Genomic DNA, 12,886 nt, shown 5'->3' with positions numbered 1-12,886 from the left:
AGGTTATGGGGGATAATCGGCTTTCACGACATCCACGGGAAGAGTGGCGTCGTCCTATCTTTATTCTATTAGTGTCAGCCCAAAACTCCGCTACAAGAGTGGCGTTGTCAGTAGCATTCATTAAATTTTCCTGCGTACAGTTGTTTGGGCACACAGGGCAGGACATCATGTGCTTCATCTTTTAGTAAAATACTAAAATATAATCGACATAGCGTATTTAATTTAATATTATGTAAATTCATCTTTATAGTAAGTACCTATGTAAGTAAGCACTTTTTCAGGTAATTGTACATGTCCCAATATAAACTATGCATGGGAGAGTATAGCTCTCTCTATTTCTTGCACATTTTGTTTATAGTTGCAGTTCTGCAATCAGACGTATATTCCAATTACATCATTGGGTTTTACCAATGATTAGGTTACATCTTCCAGAAAGTCGCGAGGAACCGATACTAAGCAAAAGTTTAATAAAAGCATAAGTAAAAACAAAAAGTTCTTGGCGGGATAGTTATAAAAAATGGATGGTTTTGATAAATTGTGAAAAGCCGAATACTTGAAAATAAATGATACATAATTTCTTTCACTTAAGGTTAAATATTGGTAATGTAATGAAACCCCAATTGAACATATTTAAAGAATATAAATTATGTTCCACTGATTTGTTTCATTTGCTAACTCATTCACGAAGTTATATTGTCACTCAGCTATTTTAATACAGAACGCATTGCACATTCAAGTTCAAAATATCGAATACAGTGCAGCGCAGTCATGATAGACCAGCAGATCAAGCGCCGCAAGTGGAACTGGATTAGCCACACTCTCCGAAGGGATCCTAATCACATCTCCAAGCAGGCTCTGGATTGGAACCCCCTAGAAAACGCAAACGTGGTCGCCCCAAGCAAACTTGGCGGCGCACTATAGCAGACGAGGCGAAGAAAATCGGCAAGACCTGGAGCGAGATCAAACGCGAAACTCAAGACCGAACGCGATGGAGGACTGTTGTGGACGCCCTCTGCCCCATCTCGGGGACATAGGACCTTAAGTCAAGCAGCGCAGTCATATACAGACAATAATAATCTTGGCTTGTGTGGCCTCAACTCACTTTTCGCAACCTATAATAAATGTAGAAATCCACAATAAAAAAATACAAAAAGTTTGTACTTAAGTACATAATAAGTACCACCTCTTTCAAAGAAAAAACCAACCTGAATATTTAAAAATTAAAAAACAAACGGTCGAATGTTCACTCCTGTCATTTTCTATGATCCATTTCAGTAGAGATGTTTTTATAAAATCTTTTCAGTACCTTTTCTTATTTAGGTTTTAGTTTTATTTTATGTTTTTATACAGTGTAATTTTTAGATTTAGGTGCTATTGCTAAATCATGCCGGAGTGAGTATTTTTGTTCTTTTCTGTGTAAATCCATAGACATGTTTCAGTCCCTATTGGCCCACTGTTGGGCCTATGTGTTGTCTAAGTATTGTCGTAGGTAGTAGCCTGACCGACGTCGACGATATTTGCCATGGAATTTCATGAGGGTAGTCAGTAAGAGCTACAGGTCTAGCACATACAGAGTAAGTGCCTGAGGTATGGAAGCAGTACGTTGTGGAAATCCTTGGAGGAGGCCTTTGTCCAGCAGTAGACATCATTTGGGCAAAATGAATGAACCTTTTTTTCAATGCCCTGTGAAACCTGATGCTGAATGTTATTCTTCTTCTTCTGCCTCGCCTTATCCCGTTACGCGGGTTCGGCTTTCCCAATCATGCGCCGCCATTTAACGTCTTGTTCATGGAATGCCAACATTTTCATGTTCTTTTGTTCATGTTATTCTTCTTCTGTTGTATTTTATTCTTTATCCTCTTCTCAGCACCAGCCCATGCTGTCCCTAAGTAGTCAAGCAACATATATTTGAGACGTGTATAAGAACTCTGGAAAGGGCTTAAAGCTTCAACCACACCAACGCCTGCAGATCGCCATCGCCGGCGCGATCATACGCCAATGACAGGTCGCGTGGACTGTCACGGGTCGCGCCACCTGTCTAAAGCCGCGTTTTCACTAGGAGACATTTGTCCCGCGACTCTGTCGCCCGACACGAAATTCACGTGTCCCGCGCGATGTCGCCCGACGTCGCTTGCGACATCTACGGGTCGCGAGACTTGTCGCTTGTCGATGCTCTGCGAGCGTCGACATGCGCGATCTTCGTGTCCCTCGACAGCCGCCCGACAGCCTTTGAGTAGTGAGGACGCGTGTCGCTTTGTGTGGCTCCTCAAGCGACATACTATTCACTACTGGCTAGTGTGAACAAGTCAGATGTCGAGGGATAAAGTTGCAGAGACAAACTACGTGAATGTCGGACGACTTATCTCCGCGTCATGTCCCCTAGTGAAAACGTGGCTTAAAGAGAAGTACTGAATAAAAGATTTTATTTGATGTTATTGTTCAAGGTGCATACCATGCCCAGCGGCGGCCCCGTGCGCGCCGACCGCCGGCGTCAAGTCGGGCCCGCAGGACGGGAGGCCGATGGACGGGCGGCAGGAGCAGCCGTGCCCGTGCCGCAGCTGCTGCTGTGGGAAGCCGCCGATTGTCAAGCCGGTGAGGCATATTTTTAACAGTGACATCTATCGACTCGCCACTATAAACGGTCTATTCCACTTTGATCACCTGGCTTTGATCACCCAGGTGATGAAAGTGGACTCCAGTTTAATTATTATTTTAGTTTCCTTTGATCACCTTTAAATAAATTACATCCCATATTACTTATGTCCAATTTGTTTGTTGCGGTTAGAAAATAGAAATAGATTTTAGAAAATATGGAAAATGTTACAAAACAAAATAATTATTATTATGTAAGTACAAAAAAGGACATGTGGCTATTCAGAGGACCCTATGGGTCTCAACGCGATATTTTCTTTACATACCTACGTAGATAGGTACTCACGGCTGTTTCGGCTGTGATGTGATCACAATCATACCTACTCGAATGCTTCAGTAACAATTCAGTCTCAATTGATTGTTTTCGTTATTTCCTTCAATCTCACTCGTTATTGTGTACCTACCTAAGTACGCGTCTTTCAGGCGTGCGTGTTGGGCGCCCCGATTGCCATGCTGCTCAGTCAGCTTAAAATCCGATTTCATAACGCATAGTTCTTAAATGTTATTCTGAACTTTGTTACGTCTTGTTTGAATAGTGTAATTGGTACTACCGTTCAATTCATGAGTAAATAAATAAATAAATAAATAGTTACAAAACTCTTTCTCATCACTTTGATCACATAAAGAATATTTAATTGAATCCATGATATTCTTTCTTTTCGACGAAAATAGTAATTTGATCATTTCTATCCAAAAAATCCGCAGCGAACTTTTGTGGTACAAAAATTACAGAAAATAATAAAATAACTTGAAAGATTCTTAATATAGAGATTATTTAACAGGGGCTTTGTTATTTTAACTACGAATTCCCAGACAGAAGCTAGATTATAAGCATCGCTTCGACTATTTTAGTCGCAGTGCAGTATACATAGTATAGTTGGTACAACCTGGTTCCATGGTACAGCTTGTATTTCAGACACGCTGAATTTCATTAAAACAGTTTGAGTGTGAATTTTGTTCAACTCTGTCACATTGTCCTGACTTTTCTGTTAGCTTTTCGAAAAATGGTGAGAAAAACCAACCCGCTTTGTGTCTGTGAGCTTACATAAATAAGTAGGTAGAGGAGACCGAGGAGAATTGTGACAGAGGAGAGTTATGACATAGTCGATTTTTTGGAACTTATTAACTACTTAGCGAGCTTGTAACAGTGCGCGTTTTTTAGTTCGAATCTCAAGCTAACAAATGCGCGCTCGCTGATAAGTTAATAGGTTGCCAAAAATCGACAATGTCACAACTCTAATCTGTCACAACTCTCCTCGGTCTCCCCTGCCTATTAGGTTTTTAAAACTGCCGACATCTACATAATTATTTCTCTGTTTGGTAGGTGTAATAATGTAAAGTACAGTGACATCAGACTATTCATTCTTAGTGCAAAATTATTTCTATTACAGCAACATAAGATGCCACAGTGTATAAATTGACGTCCTGTCGTATGTAGGTACTTTTTTCTTTTTATGTAAACAATAAACAATCAATTTAAACAGTCGACAGGACTGTTCCTTTGAAGTAACTAAGTTCAACCCGATCAAGTTAACTGTGCGCATCTTGCTGGAATACGACTCTCCCTCGCACTCACACCGCGCCTCCCCGCGTTCGTCCCATCCGTCCCAGAGCGTGTGTCTTCACGCCAGGTGCGCAGTTAATTCGACCGGGTTTTAATATTATTTATTCCTTAAAACCTGTTTCTTAGTGCTACAAGCAACCCCGGATCCCCGATTCGTACGCGCCCCGCCGCTGCTACATGAAGCCGACGGCGCGCGTCGAGTCGGGTACGACCTACAACATGTCGTATCTACCGGTCGACGGGTGTAAGAACCTCCGAGGAGTCGCCAGGAAGCCCTCGCCGAACCTGGTGCCGAGTTGCGAGCCGATGGAGAGCTGTACTGTGCAAAAGGTATGGTTAAATGATTTGATTCATCATTCTTTATTTGATTCATCACCTATCTCGTAAAGATCGAATCAGAAATGAGGAGATCCGGATCTCCTTATTTCTGATCTCTGATCTCTCATCGTATACGGTTAACGAAATAAAATCGCTGAGATAGCCCGATGGATTAGCAAGCTGAAGTGGCAACGAGCACGGCGCATAGTTCGCAGAAGTGACGGTTGACGGGGCAGCAAGGTTCTGGGATCTGGAGTGGAGGCCGTAGCAGTCATTATGGAAATCATTGGGGGAGGCCTGGACTGGACTGGACATCAGAATTAGGAAAATTAAATGATGATGATAATGGTAGAGATGAATAGTTTCAAAAAGTACGCCGGTTAGAGTAAGTGTAATCCAAAAAGTAAAACACGCTGTCTGCCAGTTAATCACACCTTTGTAATAATTTCTTTATCGAATACTATCTTATAAACAATCAGTCGTAAGAATTTGGAGACCCTTGACGTCAGCGACAAAAATACAACTTGTTGCAACTAATGTAACGCTATGTTGACGTATCGCATATTATCGCAGTAGCAGGTACCGTATTATACCCTAGCCTTGAATCCTAAGAGCTCCTACCACTTTCATGTCGCCGGTTGACCGTGCAAAGAAAGTTAACATATTTTGCGGTCACTAATTGACGTGCCTAGCGTACTCGCTAGGTAGATCCTGTCATTCGCAAGTGGAAACCTGGCGCCAAATGATCCTCTTTTACCCGTGGTCCCCCCAACATGTCCCCCTGGTGGGTCCACGGGTAATTTGGTGGTGGTGGTGGTGGGACCATGGTTAAAATAAATTACCCATAGACCCACTGGCAAACACTGTTCAGAACGGTGGGACAACAGGTAAAAAAAATAACTGTGGACCCACCAGGGGGACATTTTGGGGGGACCACGGGTAAAAGACGCAACTGATGAGCTCCTAAGCAGAATGAGGACTGTCGCATTTGGACTCACTTGCTCGTAAGATAGTCCTGTCATTCGTCAGTGGCGCAAATACAGTAAACAAGAGCAACTACCTTTTTAGGCATGACACGCTTTTTTAATCATTCAAAAGAGTTAACCCCCTCGCCATCAATAAAAAATATGGTGGTTTTCCTCAGCTATCCTTCCTCCCGAACCCAGTGTGCGTGACGCAGTCTATCAGGCCGTGCCACCATGACATGTGGGGGCAGGGTCCCATGCAGAACGTGACCACCCAGCGCCACGACTACGTGCCGAAGCCCTGCGTGTTGAGAGAGAGCTGCAAGCCTCCCCCGAAGTTCCACAGCGTGGAGCAACCGTTCGAAAGTGAGCCACACTGTTGCTGTCAGAACTTTTATATTTGGATGTGATTTTCTTAATCTTGTAGAGGAAGATACAAGTCCAAGATGGACTGCAGAGTGCAGATCCACAAACTATAAGCCACCACGGCACGGTCTCTTTGACTTTTTCTTTTTCACTGCGGTCAGCCGCAGCCTTAGCCGCAGTGTCGCCTGCGGTTGCAGTTTGCAGCCCATCTTGGAGTTTGGACTTATACCATAATCATATTAACTGACAAAAAATGTTATAGTTCTTTAAATTATAGTTGTGTGATTGTAGATTGTCAACGAAAAACATAAGATTAAATATTTGAAAAGAAGTACCAACTTTCATTAAACATACCTACTCGCGGGTACCTGCTACACTTCGTTAAAAGCTTTAGGCTTCAAGCTCTATATTTCAAGCATACCTATAGTAATGTAGATCAAAAGTAAATAACGATTGATGTTTTATAGATCGCACAATCAACAAGCTATCGTACTTGCCTCCCGAAAAGATTGAGCTGACAAAATCGTTCGCGCCGGAGCGCTGCTACGAGAAGCCCGCTGCGAAGATGGAGGGAACCACCACACACAAAATGAGCTTTATGCCTAACCAGGTAAGGTCTATAGCTATCACTAGATCCGTAGACTTAGAAAAGGCATCATCAAAGCCTAAAATGACAGACGCTTGATATTACGCTGGCAGCAAGAGGAACTTATCAAAATCTATCAGCAGTTAAACCTCTTTGCAGAAGCAGAATTTCTTTCTTCATAATAGAAATTCGCTTTGATAAATAGGTAGGTGGGCCGACGATCTGGTTAAGGTCGCTAGAAAAACCTGAATGCGGCCAGCGCAGGTCCGGTCGTTAAGGAAATCCTTGGATGAGGCCTTTGTCCAGCAGTGGATGTCATTTAGCTGGATCGAACGAAATAGATACGCTATTTTCTCCATCTCGGTTTATTGTTTTTGTCCATAGATCTTGCCAAAAGAGCCTGTTCCATGGGCATGCAAGGGGCAGTATCAAAAGCCGTGTCACAAGCTAGACGGAAACACGACGTACACTATGAGGTACACATTAATTTTCGAATTAGTATTTTTGTCTGTTTTGTGTTTAAAATAAAGTTCGCGAATTGCTATAGCGAATTGAATAGCCCGCAAAATTGCTGAAATCAAGTGGTAGTGGGCGGGCTTAGCTCGTAGAGATGATTGCCGCTGGGGCAAAAAAGTTCTCTAGTGGCGTCCAGGGGCCAATATACGTAGCGTGGGCAGGCCTCCCATTAGGTGGACCGACAATCTGGTGAAGGTCGCGGGAAGAACCTGGTTGCGGGCAGGACAGGACCGGTCGTTATGGAAAACTTTGGGGAAGGTCTTTGTCCAGCAGTGGACGTCATTTGGCTGACACAAACGAAAGTTCGCGAAGATCGGCTAAGTCTATATCACACATCTTCGGGCGCATCAGCACCGCCAACACAGGAGTTGAAGTGATGGCCATGGCGGAAATCGGTCTGATGAATCATCATCATCAACAACCAGTTCGAACCTACCTGAAGCTTTGTTGCTTACAGTCATTGTGCTCTTAGTTTTCTAGACGCGAAGAGCGACTGCCGTCGTCAAGCCATCCTCCCTGACAGCTGCACCAATCCGGTGACGGCTTCCAAGAGATTCGAGACGCAGACGATTTACAAAAACAGGTGACCCCAAAGCCTTTTGAACTCCTATACCTATTAGCTATAGGACTACTCAACTACTCAACTTTTACTGGTTGGGTTTCATGAGGCCAAACTAGGTTTGGCTATAGGAGTTGTCCTGTAGAGTTACGCCCGTATTCACAAACGATGCTTGCTTCAGTGAAACAGCAAATCGAACGCACAGCGTTGAATAGAGCTCTGTGATTGGTTCGTGTGTCACCCTGTGCGTCCACGCGCACTGTGAGACCTCATAGTACCTACTAATTTTTGTGAATACGGGCGTATACTTAGTCTTGTAACTTGTATAGGTAAGTAATCCTAAGATCACAGCCTTGTAGTTTTGGTAATGACAATGTCCCGATTTTTTGGCTTGAGCGAGCTTATTATCTAATCAAGTTTGATAACTTTTCATAAGTATTCATTCATATTAATCCTTGGGTAAGTTGGTGAGCACGCTCAATCTGTAATTCTCAATCAGAAACCGGGCATCTGTCACAATGTCACCAGATTTTTTAAATTCTTTTCAATTGTATTGAATGTTCCTTTTATTTTAGCTATCTGCCGGCCAAGGCGCCTATACCGGTGCCAGTGAAACCCTCCCCGAACCTAGTGCCATCTACAGCACAAATGGAAGGAGACACTGTGCATAAGGTAAGTTCAAACACACGATCGAAGGTCGGTCAATAATTCAAGAGATAGCAGCAAATAAACAAAATTCCCCAACGTCTTTTTATCACTTGACCGTTGATAACTATTGCAGTTATTGCACTTAGGTGTTAGTCAGTCTGGTACCTAGGTAATCGGGTTAGGTATCAGTTAAGTACTTGGATGACTGTTGCATGGCAACACTAAACTGTGGATTTTAATTTTTGTGTAATGGCAATGTTTGCTCTCTCTCTCTCTCTCTCGTCTCGGCTCCCACGAATACACAAGTGTGTTATCTGAAGATTGTGTTTTAATCAAGAAACCCCAAACCCGCAGTATCCAGCCCTATCATACACAAATACGCGCGCGGCCGCGCCTCATGGTCCTTCGAGCCGGAGTTTCATGAGCAAGGACCTAAATAATATTACAGCGACGTGTTATTTTGTGCATGCGCGTATACCTACACGCGTGCCCACCCCAGAAAGACGTGTTGCGAACTTTTTGGCTACTTTGGATATCACGAACTATTTGACGCTGACTTTACTGTATTTGGTTCAATCTAACCACGTTCTAACGTACTTATGTGCCCTGAAAAGGGCTTAGGTACTAATAATTGATTTCAAATATTAGTACCTAAGCCCCAACAAGGAGAGCCGACCCTAAAAGGGCTAGGGCAAAGAAAAACAAGAGAAAATACTCACTTAACTTTTGTTCCCTTCAGCTATCGTTCTTGCCGAACCCGGTGTGCGTGACGCAAGCGATCCGGCCGTGCCACCACGACATGTGGGGGCAGGGTCCCATGCAGAACGTGACCACCCAGCGCCACGACTTTGTGCCGAAGCCCTGCATCTTGACTGAGAGCTGCAAGCCGCCGCACAAGTTCCACAGCGTTGAACAGCCTTTTGAAAGTAAGCGACTTAATATACAGGTTGTCCCAAAATTTTTGTAGACGTGGCGTGGAGCAAAAAAGTGCATTTGAAATTTGTCACTTGATTTGACACCAACGTTAAATGTGCCTAAAACTCGTTTTTATTTTTTCAAGTAAGCTTTTAAGTAGCACTTTTACTCTAAACACAATAACACATGAAACTTTTCTATAGGCGTTTAGGCTTGGCGTCGTAGGCCCAGCTACCTCCGGTGTCACCGTGTCAGTGTGACATAGTGTAAATGAAGATACTAATTTAGGACTTGTAATAAATAGCTAAAGTGAACAAATAATGAAAACGGCGATTGTATGCATAACGACATGTATCTACTACGCATCAGAGATCAGAATGGAATCAATTTGCTGTATTTACAAGCAGTTCTTACCATTTGTATCCTAGCATTTAGATTTACATGGATACCTAGGCCATATTCCAAACAAGTAAAGATAAAAGTAGGTAACTGCACTTTTGCAATGATGAGTAGGTAATTCCTAACCCAAGCACGTCGTAAATTGCAATGGCATGTGTCGCTTTAATTGCTATGCAAACGGCCACTTGATACCAGATGCATTTTCTATCTTTGCTCATCTAGGTATTTACTTACGCACTTATGGTCTGAATGGTCAGAACGTGCTCACGTTACTACCACGATGTAATTTACTTAGAGCGACGGTATACGGGGGACATGGCATGTCTAAATAAGCATGTAGATAATTTGTTGTTAGTTATGTAATTAATACTTACTACAGTGTCGTATCAAAAGGTTTACCTTGTTTCTAGGTTGGTATTAGATTAGTTAGATACGTGATTAGTCCAATTAATCTCGTAATAAATAATTTTAATCCAAACTATCGGGACAGAATAGATAATAGTAAATATTAAACGACCTACTTACGAGTTATTTCGCACTTAGCACGTCACTAGATCCGAGATCCTTATTCAGACTTCTCTTGTTAGTTTTCTAGACCCTTCATGGATTCGAAATTCGGTGCGAAACTGCGCTTACGTTAGGTACAATAGTTTTCCTGCGGTCAAGCCTTATGGCCCGTTTTTTGATTCGTGTAAATAATTTTAGGCCTCACTCGTTTACTTTTTATGTTTTACAGATCGCACGGTGAACAGAATGTCTTATTTGAACCCTGGGAGAGTCCCGATGCCAGAATCGTATGCGCCCAACAAGTGCTACGAGAAGCCTTCAGGTATCACACCTCTGGTTCTAAAAACGATGCTAAATGTGTTTTATGTAGATTGAATTAATCGATCTATGGTCCTATAGTTGTAACTTTGCAACAAATAGTGCCTATACAGGATGTTAGGTAAATGGGTATTATATGAGCCGACACTAGCCCATGTTAATGGTGAAGTCAGAAATTTGATATCGAAAATGTTCATGCAAAAATTTATATAATCAGATTTATCGTCGTTGTCGTCTCACTAAATACTTTCAATTGTTTTTTCAGCTAAAATGGAGAGCAGTACGACCCAGAAGATGTCTTACCAGCCTGTGTGCGTGCCTTCGCCCCAGAAGCCCCCATGGGCTTGCAAGGGACAGTACCAGAAGCCTTGCCAGAGGGTAAGATCCCTATTTCAGCCTTTATAAGATAGTCACACACTCGCACACAATAGGGAATATGCATTATAAAGTTGACGTCAAAGGTCACCCACCCATAGTAACTTTTGTATGGGACTGCGTGTCGTTCTAACATGACCAATGACGTCATGAGATCTCTAACGTCTATATTATCTTCTTAGGCATCTTTTGAAAATGTTGTTAAAGAAAAGCACCGATTGATATGATAATGCCAAAGCTACTGAAATGTGAGAAATAAAAAACCGTGCATATTCCCTATTGTCGTAAGCCACTGTGAGGAAAGCGAGGTTGGACAGCCCACTGAAAGTGATGTTATCTATCTGGAAACTCTGGAGTCTACATTATATTTTGTTTCTTCAAGCCATGTGGCCAGCGTGGGGTGTGCAAGCCGAATCACCAATTTTCGTCTGGTTTTAGAGACGGTCGTACTCCTATAGTAGACCAAAATGGCCTAATAAGGATTTATCTTTGCAGTTGGAGAGCACAACCGTCTACCGGTCATCGTTCCTGCCACCTGGAGAAGACTGCACACAGTACATGGATCCTTGCTCGTATGGAGACTGCAAACGTGAGCATTCTCTTTTATACTAGCACTAGCGGCCGCCCGCGACTTCATACGCGTGGATCCCGTTTTACGCCCTTCATCTATCTTACGCGGTTTAGATTTTTTCCATACAAATGTTTTTTTCCGCTAACTCCCGTTCCCGTGGGAATTTTGCAATATCCTGTTGTAACTAAGCTTTAAGTTTACTAAGGTACCTGCATGCCAAATTTCAAGCGTCTAACTTAAGCGGTTTAGATTAATTTAAAGCTAATTTACACCCGTATTCACAAACGATGCTCGCTTAAGTGAAGCAGCAAATCAAACGCACAGCGATGAATAGAGCTCTGTGATTGGTTCGTGTGTCACCCTGTGCGTCCACCCGCACTGTGAGACCTCATAGTAATGTTTGAGAATACGGGCGTTAGTTATGATAGTTAAGAAGGTAAGTAATACAAAAGTCTCACCACCACCACCAGTATTGATACTAATTTATACAAGTACTTACCTTCACAGTTGAATTGTAGTGTAGTTATAGATCGCTCAAAGTAAGTTGAGGCGAACACGTTGATACTCGCACTGATGTAATATTTCAATATAGAACAGAACACATTACACATAATTCACTAGCTACCACACTCGTGTTAAATGTCTCCAAGCGAGACAGAAAGCACTTACCAGTTCGACTACGCAAGATGTCAGCAAAGATTACATACCGATACTACCCGTTCGCGCTAAGTTTGCCGGTCCGTGGAATGTGCGTCCCCTCCCCAACCGCGATTAAACGCAATTAGTTAGGGATTAAACGCAATAAATGTCTTATTTTACGCAAATACACAATTTTTATCAATAATAATAAATTATTTTTTTAAATATAGGTAGTTTGTTAAAGTTATAGACGCTTCCCTTCAAGTGACGTCATATCGCCAGCGGCAAACTTAAAGCGAACGGATAGTACAAATCTTTGCTTGAGTTGACATCCTCAAGTTGAGGCCCTAAACTCTTTTCTCTTTACGCAAATTATACTTCTTTTGCAGCTAACTGTAGGTAGTTCTGACACGCTTCATTTTATTAACGGGTATTTCTTTCTCATTCCAGCTTGTGACTGCATATGCCCAGCGGAATGCATAGCGACCGACCCATGTGCCTGCACATTCCCCAAGGCGGAGTGTTGCACGTAGCCACGGCAGCCATTTTGTTGGCGTTCCAAATTTCAGCGAATTTAAAATGGCGTCGTATTGACGTAGTGATTTCGAGGTTATATCAGCTTTGGATTGTTATAAAATAACGCGGTTATTTTATTGAATGATAATTCTTCTGTGATAGTGAAATTGTGATTGGACGTGACATTCGATATGCGATAATGTTTATTTAAAATTATATTTTGTAGAATAACATAGAAATACGATTTTAGTCGTAGTTTAGAAACGTTATTGATGTTAATTCATATGTAAATTATATTTCGTAATTATTTACTTTAAATAAAAGTAACTTATAATTTCTTGGTTTAATTTTTTACTAGTCAGCAGTTTCCTTGAACCGACACGTCATCTAGTCTAGTGACCCATTAGGCTATGACACATGATCACGCAGTGATCCATGACGTGTCATGAAGTGACCCATGACGTGTCATGAA

At 42.3% G+C, this 12,886-nt stretch overlaps 1 protein-coding gene across 1 annotated transcript; it reads left to right on the top strand.

Annotated features, from left to right (window-relative positions):
- The first annotated feature begins 1,243 nt into the window (after positions 1 to 1,243).
- Positions 1,244 to 12,747, top strand: LOC135083525 (stabilizer of axonemal microtubules 2). Its single transcript, XM_063978295.1, has 13 exons — positions 1,244 to 1,392; positions 2,445 to 2,592; positions 4,343 to 4,546; positions 5,679 to 5,865; positions 6,333 to 6,475; positions 6,836 to 6,927; positions 7,440 to 7,550; positions 8,102 to 8,198; positions 8,914 to 9,100; positions 10,225 to 10,317; positions 10,579 to 10,691; positions 11,184 to 11,277; positions 12,349 to 12,747. The coding sequence occupies exons 1-13, from the start codon at positions 1,385 to 1,387 to the stop codon at positions 12,429 to 12,431; spliced, it is 1,560 nt and encodes a 519-aa protein (XP_063834365.1). The 5' UTR covers positions 1,244 to 1,384; the 3' UTR covers positions 12,432 to 12,747.
- Positions 12,748 to 12,886: the final 139 nt, after the last annotated feature.

This window comes from Ostrinia nubilalis, chromosome 23 (assembly GCF_963855985.1).
Source record: "Ostrinia nubilalis chromosome 23, ilOstNubi1.1, whole genome shotgun sequence".
Classification (NCBI taxonomy): Eukaryota; Metazoa; Arthropoda; class Insecta; order Lepidoptera; family Crambidae; genus Ostrinia; species Ostrinia nubilalis.
Note: the sequence above shows the minus strand (reverse complement) of the source record. Positions and strands in the feature narration are given on the sequence as shown.

Coding starts and splice junctions, on each gene's coding strand:
- LOC135083525 (XM_063978295.1), top strand. Junction 2,593..4,342: donor AGCCGCCGATTGTCAAGCCG/GTGAGGCATATT, acceptor CCTGTTTCTTAG/TGCTACAAGCAACCCCGGAT. Junction 7,551..8,101: donor CAGACGATTTACAAAAACAG/GTGACCCCAAAG, acceptor CTTTTATTTTAG/CTATCTGCCGGCCAAGGCGC.